Below are 27,238 nucleotides of genomic sequence, written 5' to 3' on the forward strand. Positions count from 1 at the left end.
CAACCATTAACAGGACCTAATGGATCAAGCTACAGATAGCTGCTAAAAGCGCTAACACAATTAGCAGGCAACATTAAATGAGACGAGAATTTTCCTCAGTATGAACATTGCAGCAGGGACAGCTGATCTATAGGACATTTCACCACATAAGAAACCATATTATTACAGGTGTTTGTAAAAAAATACTCCAAACAACACACACACAGCCTCCACAATAGCTAGCAGCTACTGCTAGCAGACAGTGAGTTACAGACGTTACAAGAGTTGGGATTGGCTTAGTAACTGTCACTCAAAGTGACCACGCCCCCAATTATGCATAATTTTCTGTCTTAAAATGCCTTAAACTGAATTCACCCTTTGTGCTTGTAATGGAGTGGAAAACTAGCTATAGAGACCCAAACCATTTTTTGTACAAGGCTGTAAATATGTTAATTCTGCTCTAAAGTTTGACATTTTAACATGTACTTCAATGGGAACCTGGTCGCTTCTGGAGCTAGTCAACGAATGCAACTTTTTCCTTCTTCCAAGTGGGCAACATCTGCGACCAAAGCTTACCGCTTGGAGACATCTCTCTGTTTCTGTGTGGGTGTGTCCCACACAGCAGATCAACTCAGTGGGTGTGTCTCCCAGAACAATCAGAAGTCCTGATACGGACTTATATAAAAGTACAAAATATAAAAGTATGGACTTATATAAACCAAAACAGTGCTTGTAGCTGGGAAGTTTCTGCATCCACACACATAGAATAATTATGTGTGGATTGACATGAAACTCCAATCATATTTAACTGTTACAAGCTAATATCTGATTTTAAACAATAAGTCCCTTCAGCTGCTCCCTTGTTTGCACTAAGGATCGCCACAGCAAATCCGAGGTGAATCTGCTTGTTGAATTGGCACAAGTTTTATATCGGATGCCTTTCCTGACTCAACTCCACATTACATGGAGAAATGTGGCAGGAGTGGGGTTTGAACCGGGAACCTTCCACACTGGATCCAAGTGCACTAACCACTTGGCCTGATTTAAAACAGTACAACCCCTTTAATATGACCCAACTTGCCCTGCTTTATTTTTTGGTTTCCAAACATTGTATTGTTGACATTTTAAGAAACTCCTTCTTGCACATTATATTTTGCTGATATCACCTACAGTGGTTCCTGTGCAGAGACAAAGCCAAGGGGCCCACTTAACAGCAGCAGACTGGTTCAGTACAGGGCTCATTCCACCGTCACTGTAAACGATGCTCACATTTGTCAACCTTTAACCCGATGCATTTCCGAAAATGACTGAGGTGAAAGGCCAATAAAGCAAGAGTCTTTAATCTGTCATTCAGATAGCCAAAAAGACTGAAGACCAGCCCCTCGGAAGCCCTTATTTGGAGCAAAAAGGCAAAACACAAAGTGCACTGCAGCAAATTAACAACACTTCATGATTTGACAAATGTAGATCCCGTGCGTTTTCATTCACTTCTCTGTGACTTACAAGCTCACAGCGAGCAAAATCATCTCTACTGCTAATGAAACAGACTCTCTTCCGTTATATAATAAGATTATAAAATCTGATTATTTTTAAATTACCCTTAATGGGGTCATAAGTTAATTCATGTTCAGCCTAAATGTTTTTCATAAAATGGATTTCTGTTCAATCTGTTATAATAAATGTCACTGTAATAATAACACAGTCAACAAACTGCACAAGAAATCAGTGGATAAAAATACACAAATTATCTGATCACATTTAAATTTCAAAGAAAATTTGTAGTTATAAACTTAACATCTTTAGCAATATATGAAAAATTTAAGATATGAAAATTCATGCAATTACTGCAATTATTTGTTAACTGGGGCCTGGAATTGTACATTTTCATCCATTAATATGGAAATTTAGCAAAATATGACAAATCGTAAACAGATTAGTGGCACTTTTACCATTTTGACAGCCCTTTCAATCCATTAGGTCTATACATCCAGTCTGTTATGTTGGGTGGTTGACGGGTTGACTAAATCCTTGTGACTGCAGCATTCACAATATCACTCCAAACAATCAAAACATTTGCACGAATCATTCATAATGTTTAAGTCACCACAAGCAAAGCGAATATACAGAGCAAATTAACAACAGCAAAATGCAAAAGGCCGAAGAATTCTTTTTTAAATACACAGAATATTACATCTTTAATTTTGAATTTAAAAAATAGTCCAACTCAGTCAAGTATGTATTCACAAGAAGAATATCGGTGTAATGTAAAAATGTGAGTTTATGTTAAACAAATGCATGTGTGGGGAGTGTTCTGAAATAACTGATACAGGATAGCAGTGCACACTGCCATGACTTTATATAATTTAGATGAATTAACAGGTTTAGGAAGAGTCCACGGACAGACGGATACTCCAGTAAATCACAGCAAGGAGTCTATTAGTCGATTTTATGAAGGGCAACAGTAAAAAGTCACCCAAAATACAGCTGAAGACCCAACTGTGTGTGTAAAACACAGTAATAATTTACAGTGGTGCAGTACGCAAAGAAAATGTACAATGATCCTTTTAATTCTGTGAAAACTAATAAAATGTATATTATCACAATGCACAAAAAATAACAGTGACCAATATACAAATATACACTAGATCGTCAAATTGTAAATTACAGAGAATGGAAACTGTCATTCATCATATTAACCTAAAGCATGAGGCATCGTGATGGGGGCACGAAAAAAGTATGAGACTGGGCTGGTTTGTGCACTTTGTTTATATGGTCCATATATCCACAGACACACACACACACACACGTATATATATATATATATATATATATATATATATATATATATGCATGTGCACATCATTCTGAAAGATGAGCATATTTACCTGTGAAATTAGTATGAAGCTAATGAAGCTAACCATGCAGGTTAGAATCGCAAATCAGTGCATGCGTATGCATACACACACACACACACACACACACACACACCAACAACAACAAATTATTTTTTGCAACCAAAAATTCAATAAATTCCATTAGGAAAAAAACTGCATACATACATTAATAATAATGATTATTTACTGTCAGAATGTGCATTCAGGTTCTATTAAAATGCATTAATTAAAAAGCATAAAGTCAAATACATGGTGTTTAAGAATGAGAGGCGATAACAGCAATTGGTCTTCGAAAAGATAAAATTTATAACACCAACGAGCTTGTATTTCTGGCTACAGGCTGAATTGTGTATATAAATAAATCAATGACTGTGTCAGTCTGTTGAAACAAGACACCAATGATGCATCATGTTCAAATATCAAATGAAGTCCCACAATTAATTTTGTATCTGCTGACTAACACTTGACAGAAAAAAAAATGTGTAAATGTCACCACGTAGCATTCTGGCTGATGTAGTGCTGCAGCTGCACAGAGGTGTGCATGATGTTTAAGGTAACGCGCATGCTCACTTAGTAGAATCTGACGCTAAAACCAATGGGTATATCCCAACGCCCAATGAGGTAATCCCAGCAGGGATAGCCGAGTAACAACGTTGCAATGGCATGGCATTAAAATATATTCAAATACTCAACAAGGCAAAGTGTTGTCTAAAATTTTGTAAAAGAAAAAAAAAGTGCTTAAATTTTTTTTTTATTGCAATTTGTGAGTTGCAGGACAAAAACGGCGCTGCAAGTGGAACTGTAAAAATCTGGTTTATGAAAAGGGATTCCCCTTCAAAACAAATTAATTAAAAAATTCTAATTACCTAATCTGCAGTGAAAATAAGCAAACAAACTGTAAATATATAAATAAATAAATAAATAAATAAATACTTCGAAGGCAGCACGACGTTTTACGTGTTATTTCCTGGCGAAAATAAGAAGGATACCTAAAAATATATTAATAATAACAACAATGTCCGCCCTGACAGAATGACACGCAATTAAAACCACGTGTTTGGAGCCACTAAATGTAACTGCTACCATCAAAGCAACAGTTGCTTTACATTACTTGATGACAGCTCCTCTTTTTCGCGCCCACTCCTCTGCGTCGTTCACTAACATTTGTGCCTCATCCAAACCATGTTAGTTCATTATTTTATAACCTCGCGCGAGCGCAAGGCGTATAACTTTTAAGCCTCCACGTTTGAACAAGTCAATAAAATATGGAAGGACGAGTGGAGAACTTAACAGGCTGCTCGTCACTTGTAGAAGTTCACAAAGGTCGCCATAAATCTGCAGAAGCGCACAGGCAAGCTGTGTGTGCGTGTGTCTGTGTGCATGTGTGCGCGTGAAAGACTGTGAGAGGGTAAAAAGGGGAGTAAACTGTGAGGGGCCAGAAAGAGAGAGAGAGAGAGAGAGAGAGAGAGAGAGAGAGAGAGAGAGAGAGAGAGAGAGAGAGAGAGAGAGAGAGAGAGAGGAAAACAGGGAATCGTATTCATCCTGTCGCTTCAGCACAAGTTGCTGCGCTTTTTTTGCGCAAATTGCGCAAGTGGCTGTAATAATTTTCACCCGTATAAAACACGCAGAGGTGTGCAGCTGATACATTACCGTGCGTAACGGCGATGTGAGCGTGCGGCTGGAGCAGGAATCCCGTGCGAGCTTCATCCTAAACATCATACAGTGATTTGATTTCCACACATTTTCACGCGTCAGGCCAGCGCGAGTCACTCGGCAACACGGGAATAAATAAGCAAGCAAACTCACCTCTTCAGTCCCCAAACTCTTTCTCCAGAAAATGTTCGGGGAGTGAATGCGGCGCGATGATGGCGAGAGCGGAATGGACTGATTTGAAGATTTTTTTTTTTTTTCATTCTTTCTTTCTTTTGGTCCACATCCCATAAAATAAAGAATGCGAGCTCCTTCCTGGGACAGATTGAGGAGAGAAAGGGGGAGGAGGAGGATGGGGAGGAGGAAAGGGGGAGAATGGGGGGAGAAAGGATATGAAAAGCTCGCAGTTAAAAAAAAGCGCCGCTTGAAGCTCTCAGCGCGTCTCTGAACTTGATCAGATTTTATGTGTCCTGCAGCGAGTCAGCGGCAGCCCTGTGAAACTTACTCAATGGCACGAATATTTTGGCTGAACTGGAGGGGGGGGGGGGGGGGGGGAACTCAGGATATTACAATTACTGCCATCTTTCTCTCTGTCTTTTATTCCTCGGTCTTTCAACCCACAGAGCCTTAAAAAATGTGAGCGGTTTCAGAAAAGGAGCTGTGCCAGATGTATCAAGTTGATAGACAGATACATACACACATAACATACACACATACACATACACATAATGCATTTTGTGTACTTTTTGTGACTTTATTGTGACAATTTTCCACTCTACCTTGTTAAAAATATGCTCATGGACCGGTGGCAGACGCTGGCTGTGCATATATTCTCAATAAATCACTCTTTCCTACTTTCTTGAGGAGTTCAAACCTGCGCCAGACTCGCATTTTGCGCGTAAATGCGCAGGACGTGCGCCAGAGCGCTGCGTTACCTGCAGAATAGCGCTCGTAAGAACCAATCAGATGAATCCAGTTGAGATGAGCTGCCATCTTCAATACCAAACCATGCCAATCACCAGAAATCCAGCCAATTAACGCCCTCCTTCGGAGTCACGTGTCGAAGGAGCATCCGAGCCCCGATTGGCTGTCGTGGCTCTGCCTCCCGAGTTCATTTATGTTCAGGGAGTGAGTGATTGACTTTATCAGTCCAAGGACATCATCCGCCTGGAAAGGGGGGGAAGTTTGATCTTCTTTCTCACGGATCGCAGTCAACGGGAATTTTTTTCCCCCCAAACTCTTGACGCGCCGGATTTTACCCGCTTTTCTTTTTTTTTTTTCTTTCTTTTTTTTTTTTTTTTTCTTTTGAGAAATAAAGCCAAACGTGGTCGATCGCGGCGCAGTGTCTGCAGCGTGCGCGCTCCGCTCTACACTGGATTTTAATTTGATTTTCTTTCCTAAGTTTGCTTCGAGCTCATGACTATGCTTCTAGATAGCGGTCCGCAGTTTGCATCCTTAGGAGTCGGGGGCTTCGGGACGCCGCGGCATCACGAAATCGGGAACAGAGACCCGAGCCTGGGACTGAATCCCTTCACAGATTCCTCCCACTCCGCGGCGTTCAAAATCAGCCCCGTGGCTCACGACATCGCCGCCAGCCAGACATCGGCGTTCACCCCGCAGGCCGGTGGATATGCGGCTGCCCTGGGACACTCTCACGGGGCGCAGATGGGCTCATACGGCGGAGGAGCTTTCAATTCCACGCGGGACTTTCTATTCCGGAACCGGAGTGTAGCGGAACCCACAGCGCCGAGCGCGCAGCATGGAATCTTTGCTGCATCGGCTGGGAGCCTCCACGGGCCGCCCGGCATCAGCGATAACCCCGGACATCTGTTGTTTCCAGGACTTCACGACCAGGGGGTGAGCCACAACTCACCGAGTGGACACGTAGTTAACAGCCAAATGCATCTTGGCTTACGCGGGGACATTTTTGGGAGGCCTGATCCCTACCGTCCGGTCGCGAGTCCTCGGACGGACCCGTACGGGACTCAGCTGCACAACTACAACCACCCGATCAACATGAACATGGGCATGAACGTGCCGACGCACCACGGTCCGGGGGCCTTCTTCAGATACATGAGGCAGCCCATTAAACAAGAATTATCCTGCAAGTGGATAGACGAGAACCAGATGAACAGACCCAAAAAGACCTGCGACAGGACTTTCAGCACCATGCACGAGATGGTCACCCATGTGTCCATGGAGCACGTCGGCGGGCCCGAGCAGAGCAACCACGTCTGCTTCTGGGAGGACTGTCCGCGAGAAGGGAAGTCTTTTAAGGCCAAGTACAAACTGGTCAATCACATCCGCGTGCACACGGGCGAGAAGCCGTTCCCGTGCCCGTTCCCGGGATGTGGAAAAATATTTGCCAGATCGGAGAATTTGAAAATCCACAAAAGAACGCACACAGGTAGGCGTGAAAGAGGGACGTTTCACGAGTGTCACGCAGAACAACAACAAATAATAATAATAATAATAATAATAATAATAATAATAATAATAATAATAATAATAATAACCTCCCCAAACAAGAACAACAAAAAGAAAAACAGAGCAGCAATGTTGCCAGATTGGGCTGTTTTTGCGGAGTTGCTTCAAAACCAAGCAGTAACAAGCTTTTTTTGTTGTTTGTTTTGTTTGTTTGTTTAGTACAGCTTTTGTGCAAACAGTTGGATATTACGCGTAAAGTGTGCATGTTAAATATCACCACGATGTGACTGAAAAGTGCAGTATTTTGTAGATGTGTGTGTGTGTGTGTGTGTGTGTGTGTGTGTGTGTGTGTGTGTGTGTGTGTGTGTGTGTGTGTGTGTGTGTGTGTGTGTGTGTGTGTGTGTGTGTGTGTGTGTGTGTGTGTGTGTGTGTGTGTGTTTCCTTAATAATCAACCTGGCTTCTCGCAGTGAAGAAATTTCCTGTTGATTCAGTGTTTACTACAACAGATGAGGCCAGCAGCAGCATAAAAGGAGCAGGCCTGCTGAATAAATAAAGCCTGACAGGGCAGCGTGTGTAGTATAGTGGGAGCTGCATCCTGTGCCTCCTCCGAAATGTAGGTTACTCTGTTACATAACGCAGCGTGCGTCCCCTGCGTCACCTGACAGGTTGGTGTTACAATTGAGGCTTTATTAATTCACTCTGTGTGTGTGTGTGTGTGTGTGTGTGTGCGCGCGCGCGTGTGCTTGAAATCCTGCAGGTGAGAAGCCGTTTAAGTGTGAATTTGATGGCTGTGACAGACGCTTCGCCAACAGCAGCGACAGGAAAAAGCACATGCATGTGCACACGTCGGACAAACCATACATCTGCAAAGTGTGCGACAAGTCCTACACGCACCCCAGCTCTCTCAGGAAACACATGAAGGTAATTAACGTCTTTAGTTAAACACATTAACGCGCGGCTACAAATGTCACTGCAGCGCTGCAAACTCTGGAGATCTTTTTGTTTTTTGTTTTTTTTTGTTTTTTTCATAAGTGGAGAATAGCAGCCACATTAGCCTCACTTAATAGGCTCATTTATTTTAAAAGATGTAACTTCTGGTTCTCAAACTGTGGGGGGCGGCCCCCTCCACGGGAAGGAGGGTGTGATGAAGCGCAATAATAACAAATACATAAAGAAGAAAATCATATGTATTCGGGATGAAATTAGTTTTTCTTTGTTTGTTTATTTGTTTGTTTGTTTGTTTAATTGACTGTAAAGTTGCTTCATTATAATAAATCCACTGTGGCTCCTTATGTTTAGTCACTAATTTGTTCAAGAATACATTTTGTGAAAACTTTCAGAGAGAGAGAAAAAGTTTAAGAACGAATCAATAAAATTCTTTAAATTTGAAGAGAGCTGCATGATAGGATTTATCTTTAATGTTACTTTTATATGGATTTTTTGCAATATAAAAATATTTTTTCTTTTGTTATATTAGGCATTTTATTATATTGCATTAGACACCTTATTATATTAAACATTTTCATCGATCCTATATTTATTATTATTATTTTTTTTATTTGTATTTTTATTTTTAATTTTAATTATTATTTTAATTTTATTATTTTATTTATTTATTTTCCTTAATGCAGGTCCACGAGTCTCAAGGATCTGAATCCTCTCCAGCAGCAAGTTCTGGATACGAATCATCCACACCGCCTGTTCTGGTTTCAGCCAGCACCGAAGACCCCACAAAAACACCCCCGTCCGCCATCCAGAACACATCCGGACACAGTGAAGGACTGGCACCGAACTTTAACGAATGGTACGTTTGAAGTCAGACGCAAATCCCGTTCTCGATGTGGACCACGTGTTGGGAGAGGGTTTGAAGATAAAAACCTTCATTAAAAAAAATATAATAACAACAAATCAACAAAATCTTTTCATTTACGCGCTCACATGCACGCACGTACACATTGGATTGAGACATGAACAGGAGAGCAAAAGGCCACGTCTGTTCTCAGGATCTCTCTCTCTCACACACACACACACACACACACATACACACACACACACACACATACACACACACACACACAAACACAAAATTTTTGACTTCAAACAAATCTCGAATAAATTTCTATAAGTATAAATAGCTGTTTTTTATCTTTTAGTTTACAGATTTCAGAATAATAAAAAATGTTTTATTTTTCATTTTATGTATTTTCTCAAATTTTTATTTAAAAAGGAATTAAAAGAAGATTATTTCACGCTGTTTTATATAACGGTGACGCGTCACCTCTTCAATTGATTGTTGGAACTTCAAACAGTCTTAAGAAACGTGCCAAAGTCTTTGTCATGAACTTGAACAGTTAAAAAAAAAACATAAATAAATATTATACTCGTGAATGTATTTCCTTGTTTGATGGGGTCGAATCTGTTGTCAGCATCCGTTTTCTTTTTTTCAGGTGGAGAAATGTGGTATTTGGTTATACGATTGTTACCGTTGAATATAACGTTGCCTTTTGTTAATACCGTTGTAAATACATATCCATGATGCCATATTTATCAATTTGTAATTTAATTATGGGTATAAGTTCTGAAACTTAAATGATATTTATGGAAATGTTTTCTAACAAGAACTGTACAGTTTTGGTCATAACCAGCTTAACGATAAAATCTTATCTCCAACACCATGATTGTATCCTTTTTTGTTTATTTGTTTCTTTCTTTTTCTTTTTTAATCAATAGGCCTACATGTGTCTTATTTGGAGTAAAGAAATCGTCTATATGATTATTATGGATTATCAATATATACTGCAGATGTTACAGTCACTTTTATTTTGTTTATGAGACCATTGACATGTAAACCCTTAGACTTTATAGACACGAGTTCAGTTGAGCTGAGAATCTGTAAAACGGTTCTGTTAATATCTTTATTTATTTCAGTCCAACTTTTTTGTGTGTGTTTTCTTTTTATAGAATCAGAGGTAGATGTCAAATCCTAGCTTTTTTTTGGGGGGGTAAACATCAGCCTATTGCACTCCTACACAGGTCTTAGAGTGTTTGAGGTTCATGATCAAATCAAGGTGACAGCATTTTGAGAAATTAATCAAATTACACCCAATTTTTACATGCGCCTGTTTGGTAACCTTTCGAGTTCCAGCAATGTCTTTGTGCAAGTATGTTTAAATGTGTGTATCGGCAACATGAGAACTGTCACAAACACAGTATCTTCAAAAATAAAAAAAAAAACAGGTTGGTTTTTTTTTCTGTCTGTCAGCTTGCATTGTTTTAAATGTAATTTTTCTGTGAATCTAAATGTGTTCTTTGTTGTGGTGTTTGCGTATAGAGCAGTTTGCTGACAAATTTGCTTGTTTTGTGTGAATAACTTGTCAGAAGAAAAAGGACTTTTTTTGGTTGTTGTGTTAACAAAATTTTTTTGAGGAAGGAATCTTAGCTCTATGGGTTGGGGGAGGAGGGGGGGGGTGCAAAAAAACAAAGTCACAGCATTGCATTGTAACCTATTCTCAAGAATTAAAATATTATGCATACACAAAATATATTGTACTCCTATACGAGAACAATTTCAGACCACCAGCACTACTTTTAAAATAAAAAATGTCAAAAAAGGTACCTCGTGACAGTGATATATAAAATAATTTTATTTAAATAATTTAAGGAATATATGTTTTATATGCTATTTTCTATACATTAATTTAAAAAAGCTACTTTTTCTTATTTCTCCCCATCTTTCTGCCCCGTGTCCACAGGTCAGAAGAAAAAAAACGTATCTGATGTATAATCACAGCTAGAATGTGATGTAACACTTTCTGGAGTCAAGTTATTCTTGAAGAGCAAAAAATTGTTACACTGATGAACTCTGTCACTGTGCCACATACTGACGCACACCAGTGGGCCTATAAGGCGTCAGACTACATTTAGAGCAGAGGCAAAGGTTCTTGTACTTTTTAGGCTACTGTACATGTTGGTTGAGTTGTTTTACCAACTATTTATGAAGAAATGTGAACGCAAGTTTTGACTGAAATTAAAACACGTCATGAAAAGCGACTTTCAGACTGCGCCGTTGATTATTATCGTCAGTGTTGTTCTGCTCTTTAAAAAGAAGAAGGGAAAAAAACAAACAGACCAGGGGGACACGCATGTTAGAAGCAGACTATTAGGAGTCACTTGAACTTGACACTGATTATTGAGGCGCCATTTTAGCGTCTTGGCTGTGTGAAAAGGGAATATTGGGAGCGGGGAAGGGTTCCAGCTTGGTACGCATTTGGCAACGGCGAGGCGAAGACTGGAGCTGAACTGCAAAAATTCTGCAGGTAAAGTTTATTTAAAAAAAAAAAAAAAGAGACAGGGGGATAGCATATGAGCTGCATAAAAATAAAGGATGGAAGGCGCAGACTGCGTGGAAGGCGGGTAACTGACACTGTGACCGTGAAATTGGAGCAGAAAGCGTTCCAAAACTGATATAAATAAAAGTGGCGCTGCTTCAGTATCTCTCACTGCAGCGATTACGGAGGAACTGCTTTGATATATGACCAACAAATAAATAAATAAATAAAAACAATCGAGCTGCCGCGTAAAATGGGCACAGTAATAAACATTTAACCGGCGCAAAATCACGAGGGCGAAATTTTGGAAATATTACGCAACGTCTTCAACGCAGATGCGCTGGAAAAAAAAACAAAAAACATTTATTTATATATTTTAAACCATGGCGCAAACGGAAGACTTCCCATTTTGGTTCATGTCATCTGAAGCAGTCGTATAAACCCCCCACATGATGCTGACTCCCCCTCCTCCTCCATCTCTCCCTCCACTAAAATGCCCCCAATCCTTCAACAAGAATATTTTTGCGCAAGCGCGCTCCTGCAGCCCGTTTGATTTGGTGTCTGTTCACCCCCCTCCTCCTCCTACGCCCCCTCCCCCCACCGTGTATATATACACACACACACACACACACACACACACACACACACACACACACACACACACACACACACACACTGCCTGTCTCGTCACACATTTCAAGTTGCTCATCTCAGACATCATGACGTCAAATGAGTGAGACCTTGCGACGCAGCCCCCCCACTCCCCTATTTTTTTTTTTTTTTTTTTTTTTGAGGAAGTGTGTGGGGGGGGGGGCTGTTGTTTTCTTTTACGTCACGCTTTTTGATCGTCATAAACAAACATTTAAAGCATTTCTACGCGCAGTGTAACATGAATGAGTTTTCCACTCCAACATCAGTTTGACGTGTGCGCACGCGTTTTGAGATAACCCAGAAAAAAAGACCAAAAAAGGCGGCTTTTTTTTTTAGGAGATTCTCAATGGATAACGTGGTCACGTGGTCTACGAACTGGCTGCACGCTCATTGATGTCGAATATGCTGTATTCGATTGCGCTCCGATGATCTCTGTGGAGCGGGAATTGTGGATATTTTACCGTGCAGGGGGAAAAAAAAAAAAAAACGCCGTTCATGCGCCTCGATCTTGGCTGAACTTTGAATCCGGATTGATCGGTCAGCCCAGACTAGGTTTGTGTCTGTCCTCAGCTCTTTGGCAGAGCAGGATGTGTGCTGGTGACGGCGCTGCGTAAGAGGATAAAGTGACACAAGCAGGTCGCCTTTTGTCACGCAACCGAGGCTGTGATCTTATATAAACACGGTGGCTAATTAATCAGTCCTTAATATAGTGTGCACGTGCAACAGATCTGATTTAAGTGTAAAAAAAATACACAGAGGGAGGCGGTGCTGAGATTAAAGGCACTCGGAATCGAGCTTCAGTAATAACGCATGACCAAAAAGTTTTTTCCAAGCAAATCTCACGTGCGTGTTCGTACTTTTTTAAACCACTTGAAGTTAAGTGGTTTAAAAACACCAAATAACTAACACGCACGTGATAATTACCTGGCGGATGTGCTCGTGTCACCTCCAGCAGCGCACTGAATATGCGTTCACAAATGCACCAAATCCACCTGGTGACGCGCTTATTGGCTTTTGTGGTGCAAACTGATTAACACAATGGCTTTTGTCTTTCTCTTCAACTGCTCCTCAATAGAGTCGAAAAAAAATTTGCATAGCCTATCACACTGTATATTGTAGCCTGTGGGCGTTTTCCCCTGATGAGGGAGCAAGTGAAAGTGGTTGATTTGGCGTGAAGTTACTCCTGGAAAGCACTTTTTTTCTTTAATGGTGCATATTCACAACCTCCACCTCTCCAATAACATTTACCCAGTGAGCGCAAAGACCTGCTGTTCGTGAGGTGTCCAACAGGAGACAGCAGTTATTCTCCAACATCTGGCGAGGTGTCAGAAACTTGATGAATTCTTTATCAGAGCAGGCGCACGAATCAGCACTAATAGGTCCCCGGAGTGGTTGAGGCAACTCTCATTCAGCAAAGCAGATGTTCGCCAATTGTGCTTTGCGTTCGTCTTTTGACGGATATATTTTCAACACCTTTTCAGAGATGGATAAATGAGCAGTTGACATCCTTTAACTCTCGGCGCAAACAAGTCATCTCCGAGGAAGGAAGGAAGGGAGGGAGGCTGTTTTTATGAATTACGCATGGAGATGGTGCGTGTTTGAGGCCATACATTTGATTCAGACTGAAAGCGTTTATGCTTTAAATGAAGTGTGAGTGTGTGTGAGTGTTTCAGGGTGCGTAAATGTTATGTTTCAGCACTTTGGAGCAGCATGTTCACCTGAGATCCTGCCCCGCGTGACGCGCTCTGTCCCTCCACGGGGCGCCTGAGGGGACGGACTCGCGTAATTCATGCATTTATCAGGCTTTCAAACAGAAGGACAATAATCCTTTAAATCATCCCTTTTTCGTGCCCCCGTCACGAAATTAGTCACATTTCTGTGATGTGTGTTTATTTTTATTTTACTATTTCTAATCCTAGACCCTTTTCCAAACTCTAACAATAACCATAACGTAAGTCTGTCCCAGCCGCCTTATTTCGTGTCCCTGTCACAAAATGAATTTGTGCCCCTGTCACGAAAAGTTCTCCCCACTTTCGTTATGGTTTCGTGGATTGCGTTGAATGTCCCCCTGCGCCTGCGCAATGTCAATAGATAGATAGATAGATAGATAGATAGATAGATAGATAGATAGATAGATAGATAGATAGATAGATAGATAGATAGATAGATAGATAGATAGATAGATAGATAGATAGATAGATAGATAGATAGATAGATAGATAGATAGATAGATAGATAGATAGATAGATAGATAGATAGATAGATAGATATTCATAATGAGAACTCTTTATCTAAAAGTGTAAGAATTATTGTTTAATCTTATTTAACAACTCTGGTGAATGTTGAAAATATTTCAACCAAAAGTCAACAAATAAACAATTGTCTACATCAAGATCTAAGCTAAACAAAAGCATTGAATTAATGAATTTGAATGAATTCATTCATTCATTTGGCACACACAGACCCAAAATAACAAAGTAAACTCAAAAAGAAAACAATCCAACAACACACCCATGTGCCCAAAAGTGTGTAGACAAGCAAAAGCTTAAAAATGCCCACCCCTTTAACCAAAAAAAATAAAAATAAAAATGTATACATATGTATATAAAAATATAGATATACCCATGATAACTAGTATTAGTTGTGCCATATAAGTGTTAATTACTTGTGCTAAATTCCATGTGGTATTAACTGACTTGTGAATGTATTCATTCTCTGACTTTTCTGAAGCCAACTGGTTGTAAAAGTGATGATTTATTTGGGGTATATCGTCTGTATTTGTGCACGTGTTTGTATTTCACTTAGATATGTTGTAGAAATGTGCGATCACTTCAAGATGAAAGAACATTTTACATTAAAGAGTGTGGGTGGGGGGAGAAGTGCAGTGCTGAAATTCATGGATGAATGAATGAATGAATGAAATCAGTTTAAATTTTTGCTGTATAATAAGTTAATCACAAATATGAAGCAAAAGTAAACTGTATCTTTTGCACAATTCTGATTTGTGTCCCAGAAATGCCAATCAACACACACATCTCTGGCATGCACACACACACACACACACACACACACACACACACACACACACACACACACACACACACACACACACACACACACACACACACACACACACACACACACACACACAAAACGATTGTATGATGTTTGCACACTTTCTAATCCGTTATGGATATGAGGCAGGGACTGCACCATGCAAAATATCAATACGTCGGCTCCTGAGGCAGCCTCAGCATGTGTGCATGTGACTGGGGCATCATAAAGGAAATAATCAAAGTTAAAAATCTTGAAGTTCTATTAAATCCACATCCAGGCTCTAAAAATGATAACGTGCAGAATGTGTCTGGAAATCTGAAACTATGAAACTGTCACAGAGGCACTAAAGTTCCGCCATCCCCACATCAGTAAAGAAAAAATAGGTTTCTCAGAGACAATTTGTTTTGTTACAGTTTGGGGGTGGTGGGTAATTTCTCTCTCTCTCCTTCAATAACACATGCTCACATGCTGCAAAATTTAATCAATGTTAAGTTCAAATGTTTGTAACTTTTACAAAAAAAAAAAAATCAGATTTTTATTTTTTTTTTATTTCATAATACATTTAAAAAAAAAGGACAGTAATGGCTGGGGCTATCTAGGAAATGTCTCAGGATCCTCCAGAAAGGGGACATGGCAGAGAGTCGAGACATGAGGGATGAGCTGCTTGATTTCCTGCCACCATGACCTGGACCCAGATAAGTGGCAGAAAATGAATGAATGAATGAATGAATGAATGACAGCAGGGCTGGACTGGGACAAAAATTCAGCCCTGAACATTTTGGTTCAGCCTGGCCCACCACTATAATCCACATGCAGATACTGTGATATCTCGCCCCTGTAGAAGTACATATAAACACACAAGCCCTTGTGTATATACTGAACAATACACCTTTATATTCTGGAGCCTTGAATAAAATAAATTCTGATTATTGTGAAAATAGCAGATCTACATATTCAACCCACATTACTGCATCATGCGGGTTGTAAGCTTGTACAATGTAAAAAATTTCACCAATGTTTACTCAAAAAATTGTGGCAACAACGTGACATATAATTGAATAGATTTTAAGTTCTACAAATCTGATTAAAAAGTATTGAATATATTAACTAAACCTAACCTAAAAAATTAACTACATGTTACTAAATGCAACAGTTGAAATATGCGTTGGATTTAGTAAATCCTAATCAATTTCACAAGGAAAGCTGATTCATATTTACTAAGTATCTGAGCAAAGATCATTTAGATTTACTAAATATCTGGAGGAAACTCATATTCTAGCACAGAAGTAAGTAAGTCTCTTCAGGTGCCCCCTTGTGGGTGGCCTATGCTGTGTTTGCAGGCTGCAGCTGAGCTCTATGGGCCAGTGTATGTTTCTCTCCCTAGGCCGGGAGAGTTACCATGACAAGGCACAGCAAAAAATAAATAAATAAATAAATGTGGGCAGCCATTTGCCCATTATTGATCGGCCCACTGAGAAAAATCCCCATACTTCCAATGGCTAATCCACCCTTGAATGACAGTAATGAAGTGTAAATAAATACATTCTCATTCACTACATGGTATTGTATTGAAGGTAAATATTGTGATTTCCTTTCCAAGTGTTCCTTTGTGAAAAACGTTTTTTGAATGACTTCAACCCATTTCTCTTATACAGAGGGTAAAATAAACATTGAACATGTTACAATATTTTTACAGTAAATATATTTCTAAAGGTGCTGTTCACATAAAATTTTCAGCAGATGTTGGTAACAACCCAAGTAATCCACACATACAAATAAATCAAAACAAATAAGTACAGAAATTAAGTTAAGTGTAATAAAAAGGAATGACACATGGAAAAAGTATTGAACACTCTTACTGAAATGTAATACTTTGTATAAAAGCCTTTGTTGATAATGACAGCTTCAAGATATTTCCTGTATGGAGAAACTAGTCGCATGCCTTGCTCATGGGATGTGTTTGACTACAGTCTGTCTGACCCTGCGCACCTTGGGGGTAGTGTTAATGTTTCCTGACCCGTGTATCTTACCCATGTGGAGCATCCAGTGTAAGCTTTGTAATTTTTGCATATTTCCATATCTATATGGAAATTTCCATCCAGATATTACTAATAAACAAACATCTTTACCATATCTTAAATTAATGACACTCTTCGGCCATATGAATAATTTGAATATTACAGTATTCTCCACTTCAAAATGTTACAATAATGGGATAACGCCAATGTAATTATGACATTTTCAAATTCACAAGAGTCTATGATTCCAGGGGGAGTCATAGAGTTGCATCCGTGAAGGAAACCTGGGATAAGCGCGGGGAGCGAAAGGCCGCAGGGCCTGTATAGACCTTATTTCTATTTCCTAACGCAGGTCTGGACCACTCATTCATTTTCAAGAATCTCCAAATACAAGAACAATGGTGAACATGGGAAATGCTTGTAAATCAATGGCTTGAGTCATGAAGACGTATGAGTGCTATTCTTGCATGAAGCTGATTGTTTTTTGGGTTAATGTCTGCAGCTCTGCAGGAAGGATAACTAAGACAAGAGAGGAAATGTGAGACAATTACAAACTGAGACCTGATTGCGTCACAATCTTCAGTCAGGCTGGATATTTGCTATATTGCAGTAAGCCGCGTGGTGACTGGGTCTGCAGGAAAACAAGCTGGTTCTGGATGGGTCTCAAAGAGTTCCATTCAACAGCTGTAATAAAAACAACTGGCCAGAGCGCAAAGCGTTTTGTCCCCACTTTAATCCAGACAAACATCACACGTATTATTTATCTACAGTTGTTTGCTGTCCAGACAGGTTCACAGCTCAGTGTTCAACAGACATTTTTTCTTTTCAACTCCACCAAACTAACTTCCCACCTCCTACTTCTGCTCTCAGGGCAGACCTCCCGGTGACCATCCTGGGACAATAATGGGACGGATTTAGGGGAGGAGGTACAGGAGCAAAAAAGGGGATCAGGTCGGAGGGCCTAGTGAAGGGTGAGGATGGTGGGGAGGGGGGGGGGGGGGGGGGGGGCTAAGAAAGCCAGGTGCTGCTGGTGGAAATTGGCAGACGATTGCCAAAGCAACCTCATGCCAGGATAATGTATGGTGGCCATAGGTGTCCCCCGAGGCAATCCTAACAGTCATGCTGATAGCTTTTCAAAGCTGAGGGCCAATCTGCCCAATAATTGCTTTTCCTGTTTCGATTTTTTTCTTAGCACCAGTGACAAAAGAGAAAAGACTTTGTTTCTCACAATCACTGCAAAAATGCTTGATGTCTATTGGAGCCTCAATTCTTATTTTAAGTAAATCTTTGAACACACAGAGCATGACTGCAAGGTTTAGCTGTGCGAATGGCAGTGCCCCCCCTCCCCCAAACATGTCATATGCTTACAGGGTCTGCAAAGGTGGAAACATATCCTCTGTTTCTTAAAAACGTAGTCTTCCAAATATTTTCATCTGCATCCCTGAGACACTCTATCCATCCTCTACTGTGATGTGTTTCTTTCCCGATGGAAGTATTAAACCTCTATGGGCCAAGTGAAATCCAAAACCTCTCTCCACTGTTTCCACAAGTCAGTGGAAGGTGTGATAACAATAATAGTTATTAAAAAATGTTTTGTTTTTTTTACAAAAAAGTGAATTTTCCAATTGAATTTTTCACATTGTATCAAGTTACTGTATAGGGAATATAACCGCATTATTACTATTATTATTATTATCGTTATTATTATTCAAATATTTCTCAGAAATCACATGCATATGTTTGAAGGTGTATGGCCACTGGGTTTTTTTTAAAGATCTAAGTCATAAAAATAATGTTCTTGAGCACCACTATAATTTTATTCCTTAGGCTTTAACTAAACTTAACCTTAACTAAAGCACTCCTTCTGCTGAATCACCTCTAAATTATTTACACATTATTCACTTTGCGTGTTTTTAGGAATCCACTAGGTTGCGTAGCTACTAGCTTTTAGCCGATTTAGCATGGCGGCTTCTCCTGTCTCTCCCGCACTTTTCTGCTCTGGTTGTGAAATGTTTAGTTGTTCCTCGGCTTCCTTTAGCAGTAACGGTACTTGTAATAAGTGCAGCTTATTCGTAGCTTTGGAGGCCAGGCTGGACGAATTGGAGACTCGGCTCCGCACCGTGGAAAATTCTACAGCTAGCCAGGCCCCTGTAGTCGGTGCGGACCAAGGTGGCTTAGCCACCGTTAGTTCCCCCCTGGCGGATCCCGTGCAGTCGGGAAAGCAGGCCGACTGGGTGACTGTGAGGAGGAAGCGTAGCCCTAAACAGAAGCCCCGTGTACACCGTCAACCCGTGCACATCTCTAACCGTTTTTCCCCACTCGACGACACACTCGCCGAGGATCAAACTCTGGTTATTGGCGACTCTGTTTTGAGAAATGTGAAGTTAGCGACACCAGCAACCATTGTCAATTGTCTTCCGGGGGCCAGAGCAGGCGACATTGAAGGAAATTTGAAATTGCTGGCTAAGGCTAAGCGTAAATTTGGTAAGATTGTAATTCACGTCGGCAGTAATGACACTCGGTTACGCCAATCGGAGGTCACTAAAATTAACATTAAATCGGTGTGTAACTTTGCAAAAACAATGTCGGACTCTGTTGTTTCTCTGGGCCCCTCCCCAATCAGACCGGGAGTGACATGTTTAGCCGCATGTTCTCCTTGAATTGCTGGCTGTCTGAGTGGTGTCCAAAAAATGAGGTGGGCTTCATTGATAATTGGCAAAGCTTCTGGGGAAAACCTGGTCTTGTTAGGAGAGACGGCATCCATCCCACTTTAGATGGAGCAGCTCTCATTTCTAGAAATCTGGCCAATTTTCTTGGATCCTCCAAACTGTGACTGTCTAGCGTTGGGACCAGGAGGCAGAGCTGTGGTCTTACACACCTTTCTGCAGCTTCTCTCCCCCTGCCATCCCCCTATTACCCCATCCCCGTAGAGACGGTGCCTGCTTCCAGACCACCAATAACCAGCAAAAATCTATTTAAGCATAAAAATTCAAAAAGAAAAAATAATATAGCACCTTCAACTGCACCACAGACTAAAACAGTTAAATGTGGTCTATTAAACATTAGGTCTCTCTCTTCTAAGTCCCTGTTGGTAAATGATATAATAATTGATCAACGTATTGATTTATTCTGCCTAACAGAAACCTGGTTACAGCAGGATGAATATGTTAGTTTAAATGAGTCAACACCCCCGAGTCACACTAACTGTCAGAATGCTCTTAGTACGGGCCGGGGCGGAGGATTAGCAGCAATCTTCCATTCCAGCTTATTAATTAATCAAAAACCTAGACAGAGCTTTAATTCATTTGAAAGCTTGTCTCTTAGTCTTTTCCATCCAAATTGGAAGTCCCAAAAAACCAGTTTTATTTGTTATTATCTATCGTCCACCTGGTCGTTACTGTGAGTTTCTCTGTGAATTTTCAGACCTTCTGTCTGACTTAGTGCTTAGCTCAGATAAGATACTTATAGTGGGCGATTTTAACATCCACACAGATGCTGAGAATGACAGCCTCAACACTGCATTTAATCTATTATTAGACTCTATTGGCTTTGCTCAAAAAGTAAATGAGTCCACCCACCACTTTAATCATATCTTAGATCTTGTTTTGACTTATGGTATGGAAATAGAAGACTTAACAGTATTCCCTGAAAACTCCCTTCTGTCTGATCATTTTTTAATAACATTTACATTTACCCTGATGGACTACCCTGCAGTGGGGAATAAGTTTCATTACACTAGAAGTCTTTCAGAAAGCGCTGTAACTAGGTTTAAGGATATGATTCCTTCTTTATGTTCTCTACTGTCATATACCAACACAGAGCAGAGTAGCTACCTAAACTCTGTAAGAGAGTTAGAGTATCTCGTCAATAGTTTTACATCCTCATTGAAGACAACTTTGGATGCTGTAGCTCCTCTGAAAAAGAGAGCTTTAAATCAGAAGTGTCTGACTCCATGGTATAACTCACAAACTCGTAGCTTAAAGCAGATAACCCGTAAGTTGGAGAGGAAATGGCGTCTCACTAATTTAGAAGATCTTCACTTAGCCTGGAAAAAGAGTTTGTTGCTCTATAAAAAAGCCCTCCGTAAAACTAGGACATCTTTCTACTCATCACTAATTGAAGAAAATAAGAACAACCTCAGGTTTCTTTTCAGCACTGTAGCCAGGCTGACAAAGAGTCAGAGCTCTATTGAGCTGAGTATTCCATTAACTTTAACTAGTAATGACTTCATGACTTTCTTTGCTAACAAAATTTTGACTATTAGAGAAAAAATTACTCATAACCATCCCAAAGATGTATCGTTATCTTTGGCTGCTTTCAGTGATGCCGGTATTTGGTTAGACTCTTTCTCTCCGATTGTTCTGTCTGAGTTATTTTCATTAGTTACTTCATCCAAACAATCAACATGTTTATTAGACCCCATTCCTGCCAGGCTGCTTAAGGAAGTCCTACCATTATTTAATGCTTCAATCTTAAATATGATCAACTTATCTTTGTTAGTTGGCTATGTACCACAGGCTTTTAAGGTGGCAGTAATTAAACCATTACTTAAAAAGCCATCACTTGACCCAGCTATTTTAGCTAATTATAGGCCAATCTCCAACCTTCCTTTTCTCTCAAAGATTCTTGAGAGGGTAGTTGTAAAACAGCTAACTGATCACCTGCAGAGGAATGGTCTATTTGAAGAGGTTCAGTCAGGTTTTAGAATTCATCATAGTATAGAAACAGCATTAGTGAAGGTTACAAATGATCTTCTTATGGCTTCGGACAGTGGACTTATCTCTGTGCTTGTTCTGTTGGACCTCAGTGCTGCTTTTGATACTGTTGACCATAAAATTTTATTACAGAGATTAGAGCATGTCATAGGTATTAAAGGCACTGCGCTGCGGTGGTTTGAATCATATTTGTCTAATAGATTACAGTTTGTTCATGTAAATGGGGAATCTTCTTCACAGACTAAAGTTAATTATGGAGTTCCACAAGGTTCTGTGCTAGGACCAATTTTATTCACTTTATACATGCTTCCCTTAGGCAGTATTATTAGACGGTATTGCTTAAATTTTCATTGTTACGCAGATGATACCCAGCTTTATCTATCCATGAAGCCAGAGGACACACACCAATTAGCTAAACTGCAGGATTGTCTTACAGACATAAAGACATGGATGACCTCTAATTTCCTGCTTTTAAACTCAGATAAAACTGAAGTTATTGTACTTGGCCCCACAAATCTTAGAAGCATGGTGTCTAACCAGATCTTTACTCTGGATGGCATTTCCCTGACCTCTAGTAATACTGTGAGAAATCTTGGAGTCATTTTTGATCAGGATATGTTATTCAAAGCGCATATTAAACAAATATGTAGGACTGCCTTTTTGCATTTACGCAATATCTCTAAAATCAGAAAGGTCTTGTCTCAGAGTGATGCTGAAAAACTAATTCATGCATTTATTTCCTCTAGGCTGGACTATTGTAATTCTTTATTATCAGGTTGTCCTAAAAGTTCCCTAAAAAGCCTTCAGTTAATTCAAAATGCTGCAGCTAGAGTACTGACGGGGACTAGCAGGAGAGAGCATATCTCACCCGTGTTGGCCTCTCTTCATTGGCTTCCTGTTAATTCTAGAATAGAATTTAAAATTCTTCTTCTTACTTATAAGGTTTTGAATAATCAGGTCCCATCTTATCTTAGGGACCTCGTAGTACCATATCACCCTAATAGAGCGCTTCGCTCTCAGACTGCAGGCTTACTTGTAGTTCCTAGGGTTTGTAAGAGTAGAATGGGAGGCAGAGCCTTCAGCTTTCAGGCTCCTCTCCTGTGGAACCAGCTCCCAATTCAGATCAGGGAGACAGATACCCTCTCTACTTTTAAGATTAGGCTTAAAACTTTCCTTTTCGCTAAGGCTTATAGTTAGGGCTGGATCGGGTGACCCTGGACTATCCCTTGGTTATGCTGCTTTAGACGTAGACTGTGGGGGGGTTCCCATGATGCACTGTTTCTTTCTCTTTTTGCTCTGTATGCATCACTCCGCATTTAATCATTAGTGATCGATCTCTGCCCCCCTCCACAGCATGTCTTTTTCCTGGTTCTTTCCCTCAGCCCCAACCAGTCTCAGCAGAAGACTGCCCCTCCCTGAGCCTGGTTCTGCTGGAGGTTTCTTCCTGTTAAGAGGGAGTTTTTCCTTCCCACTGTTGCCAAGTGCTTGCTCACAGGGGGTCGTTTTGACCGTTGGGGTTTTTCATAATTATTGTATGGCCTTGCCTTACAATATAAAGCGCCTTGGGGCAACTGTTTGTTGTGATTTGGCGCTATATAAAAAAAAAGTTTATTGATTGATAGGCTTTAAATAAGAGATTCATAAGACATTGGTAATATAAACAAAATTCTCACTGTCTGGAAAAAAATAATAATTAATTACCCTGAAGGGGAAAAAATTCAAACAAATGGACGCCATGAACTTCTTTCTGTACTGAATATCATAAACCATGTGGGGCTTCCCCTGACTTGAGGGGAGATGCTGGGAAGCACATGGCAACAGCCAATCACAGTAGAGAAAGGCACAGTGACGTCAGCTGGCTGCTGCAGAAAATGCTCCAAAACAGCTTATTTCTCTATAAATCAAATATGTTTCTCATATATTTTTTCAGATGACACTTCTGATGTGATTTATAAGACATGTTACGGAAGGTCATAGGTAATTTCTGGTAATTTCATAATCTCATGCATGCACTTCCTGCTGTAGATAGTGTTTTGCCAATGCCCAGTGCTTAATTTGTGTATTGCATTTCTATTTATATTTTATATATACATACTATGTACATATTTGTTTGCCTGTTTTCCTTTTTTGACATTGATTGCCAAGACCTTCTGAAAGGAATTTCGTTATGTGTAACCATAATGACAATAAAGAGATCTATCTATCTATCTATCTATCTATCTATCTATCTATCTATCTATCTATCTATCTATCTATCTATCTATCTATCTATCTATCTATCTATCTAAAAGGAAAATAAAATATTTGTTTGGAATTCCCCCCAAGGTAAATATGTTCTGTTCATTAAAATGAGCTGTAATTTTGCAACAAGTTACAAAGATAAACTTATAATGTTTGGATTTCCGTAGAAACTACGTTTTTCCAGTTTTGTGAGATTTGAAAGGCGTACAGCTTTAAACTGACCTAAACCTTACTACTAAAACATGTTTTTCGGGATGTTCTGATCCAGTCTCAAAGATCAGTATTGGATGTAATCAAGTCTCTCTCTCTCTCTCTCTCTCTCTCTCTCTTTGACATAGGACTCACCCAGACCCACCTGCATTCCATTTCATAACTGCCAATGGGTGTGTCTGGCTTCAAGTGCCAGACACACCCATTGGCAGTGTCAGAATTAGATTCACAAGTGCTAGTTTCCCACCTCTCAGTATTTTTTGTTGTTTTTCCAGTCTTGTCTTCTATTTCTTTTACTTCTTCTTCCATAGTTCATTGGTGGACAGTCTGTTGGCAGATTACTGCCACTAACTGGATAGGAGTGTGTACTACGCCTTACCACACATTTTCCTAACAATACTGACACCTAGGTGTCAGAATTAAAACACCATAGTGATCACCATTCACCATAATGATGACGTGATTACTGCTAGGATGCTGTACTTATTGGAATTGATGACTCACAATCAATCATTCTATTTGTTTACAATGTTGGTTTTTAATTTAGAAACATTAAAAACCACTTGGATTGCAGATAGTTTTTATGCATTGCAGAGCTACTCAGTTGGATTGTTATCTACGTAAATGCATAATTTAGCCAAATGTATGTATCGACTCAGGAGACAATATTGGCAGAAACTCAACAGTGAATAACTCATGTCAAGATTGCAGGGAAAAAAAACTGATCAGATGTATTAAATGATGAAAGGAATCCAAAATGCCATCTCTTTTCTGGATATATATTTTTTCTTGTGCAAGTGAAATCACAGGAAAACAAAAATTTGTGCACTAATATTATTAATGACAAATTTGTCTTGTACTAGAAAGGTTTTGGTGCAATAAAATTTAAGATGCTCTATAGTTTTATTCACAAAATTGTGTGTATTTTATGTGTACTTGAAACAAAATGCAACTTTTGTTGGTTGAGAAAACAATCAGTCACAAAAATGGTTTTCTTTTTATGAGTAATTAATATTTTGAGTTGTTTGCATCACACTGCTTTTTTTTTTTTTTTTTTTTTTTTAACTCAGCTGCACAAATAAGATCCAAAATAAAGATAACATTATTACACTGGATTTCTTCTTTAAATGAAACAAAAATGTTGGAGCTTGACTCAAACTGTGTGGACGTCCGGATCCAGTTTAATTCTGTTACCACAAAGACAGTTTGTTTTCCTTCTTGTGAAGCATAAATAATGTATAATCTGCCCTGTCTGTCACTTACATTTAATATGTTGTCATGCATTAGCAATGAAGGCGGCGGAAGCTGTTGTAAAAGGTGATATTATGAGACCTGACACGGAGGAAGTGGCTCAGCCTTCAACATGCAAGTTCACACCTGCAGATGAAGAACCTGGCCTTTTTTAAAATGCACAGTATAAATAAACAGCCTCTGTGAAGGTACTGGATGCCTGTTTGCTTTGGACCAAAAGTCAGTCTAAAGAGCTCGATTTTACTTGTAATATTTTATAGATAAGTTTATAGTGGAAAAACAAAAACAACAAATCAGTCCTTACGGTGTCTTGTTTTTAACATTGTGTTCAAACTGGAATCAATGCGCTGAACCTACTGTACCTTGTCTTGTGAGTGTTTTTGCTGTATTACCTAAATAAGGTGAAATGTGGGGCATGCAGAGTCTGTGCTGCTTGTCAGAACCAGTGGAGTATGAAATTGCAACAACAGACAGCCAGGATAATAGCTCAGAAGGGGGCTAATGTCCCTGCTACATTCACAGAACATTTTTATAATGACCAAATTAAAAGAGAAACATATAGATTTACGTTATAGCCTGTTTGTCCTTTTCTCCCCCCTTGTCTTGATATGTACTTTAGCTTTTCATCATATGTGATTGAGTATTTTTATTTTATTTTTTAAGAAAAATGGTTTGCAAATCCGCCTTTGGGTCCTTTAGAGCCCTGACCATCAGCCACAAGCTGCAGTGTCGCACGTCCAGACCTTTTCTTCCCATCTCCAGACACACTTGTGTTCTGGCACGCACATAAATGACACGGGGATTACTGTGACATGGTTGTGGTCTGTAGGGGTGGCACCATCAGGGCCCGATTTTCCAGGCTTTACTGTACCTAAATTCAGCCAGTAATACATCTGCTTTTAGATCATTCCAAACCGGCTCCCCCCCAAATCCCTGCAAGTCACCATTTAATGCTCCAACTGGTGCTAAACTTAATCTTTCCTCTGACTGGGGGGGGGGGTCACAGTTCTGGTGGTGGTCTCTGGACCCGATCCCACAGGCACACGCCAAAGTCAGTGCTACATGTAAGACACAGCAGAGTCAAGGAGAACTTATTTTTGGTGGTGGTGGTGCATCTGAAACTGGAGCAAGAATTTCACAGAAATATCACTGAATAAAGCAACATCTGCTTCATCAAATGGATAAATTGATCAAATAAACGTTGCAGTAACACTAAAAATCTGTTAAGATGTCCTACTGATGTCAAAATGATGATAATCCTGGTTTGTTCTCGTGAAATCTCCTTAAATAAACATGGTTTCATGTTCTCCAAAAGCCCATAAAATAAACCCAGCCATCTTCACATAGTGTTTTTAGATTGTTTTGATGTGGTTGGTATAGCAGACGGGCTACGGGCTAAGCATTGGGGGGGGAAAACAGACAGACAGACAGTCCAAGCGGTTTAGCCTTGTTTAAAATTATTAATCCACTTCTAATTCCAGCTGGCCCCCTGACAGCATAGACCCCTATCAAAAAAATCAGCGCCTCCATTGTGAAGCCTGGCAGAAGGAGACTGGGCGTATTTTTTCTGCTCCAATCATCTAGAGGTTGGATGATTAAAAAGAATCCCCTACTCCCCCTCTTCCAGGCTCAGCAGGGGGAATAACAGAATCATTAATTCCCCATCAATTTCAGAAAAAAATTGAAATGTCGACTTGAGGTTAAAAAAGAAAAACAGAAGCCAGAGAGAAGAGCAACAAGTGCTTTTAGTTTCTGGAAAACAGCCAGTGGATGGCATTCCGACTGTTGACCCCGATGTCTAACAGTCGGTATGTGT

The 27,238-nt window shown here is 39.9% G+C and overlaps 2 protein-coding genes across 3 annotated transcripts in view; one reads left to right on the plus strand and one right to left on the minus strand.

The window, feature by feature from the left end:
- The window catches only part of zic6 (zic family member 6), a 42,325-nt gene extending 36,627 nt beyond the window's left edge, over positions 1–5,698 (minus strand). Inside the window, exons 1-2 of one of the 2 annotated variants that reach the window (XR_004563615.1) lie at positions 5,459–5,698; positions 4,680–4,838 (exon numbers count right to left, since the gene is read on the minus strand). The gene's annotated coding sequence lies outside the window, so the exon portion shown is untranslated. Of the gene's footprint in view, positions 1–4,679; positions 4,861–5,458 lie in introns of those variants that run through there. The other variant, XR_004563614.1, reaches the window with a different exon arrangement.
- Positions 5,699–5,774: 76 nt separating this feature from the next.
- zic3 (zic family member 3 heterotaxy 1 (odd-paired homolog, Drosophila)) lies at positions 5,775–11,001 on the plus strand. Its single transcript, XM_034181675.1, has 3 exons — positions 5,775–6,930; positions 7,709–7,872; positions 8,583–11,001. The coding sequence occupies exons 1-3, from the start codon at positions 5,940–5,942 to the stop codon at positions 8,763–8,765; spliced, it is 1,338 nt and encodes a 445-aa protein (XP_034037566.1). The 5' UTR covers positions 5,775–5,939; the 3' UTR covers positions 8,766–11,001.
- The last annotated feature ends 16,237 nt before the right edge of the window (positions 11,002–27,238 follow it).

This window comes from Thalassophryne amazonica, chromosome 11 (genome assembly GCF_902500255.1).
Source record: "Thalassophryne amazonica chromosome 11, fThaAma1.1, whole genome shotgun sequence".
Lineage (NCBI taxonomy): Eukaryota > Metazoa > Chordata > Actinopteri > Batrachoidiformes > Batrachoididae > Thalassophryne > Thalassophryne amazonica.

Excerpts from the sequence above, each read along its gene's own strand:
- zic3 (XM_034181675.1), top strand. The coding sequence starts at position 5,940 with ATGACTATGCTTCTAGATAGCGGTCCGCAGTTTGCATCCTTAGGAGTC. Across the intron at positions 6,931-7,708 it reads CCACAAAAGAACGCACACAG|GTGAGAAGCCGTTTAAGTGT; the intron begins GTAGGCGTGAAA and ends GAAATCCTGCAG. Across the intron at positions 7,873-8,582 it reads CTCTCAGGAAACACATGAAG|GTCCACGAGTCTCAAGGATC; the intron begins GTAATTAACGTC and ends TCCTTAATGCAG.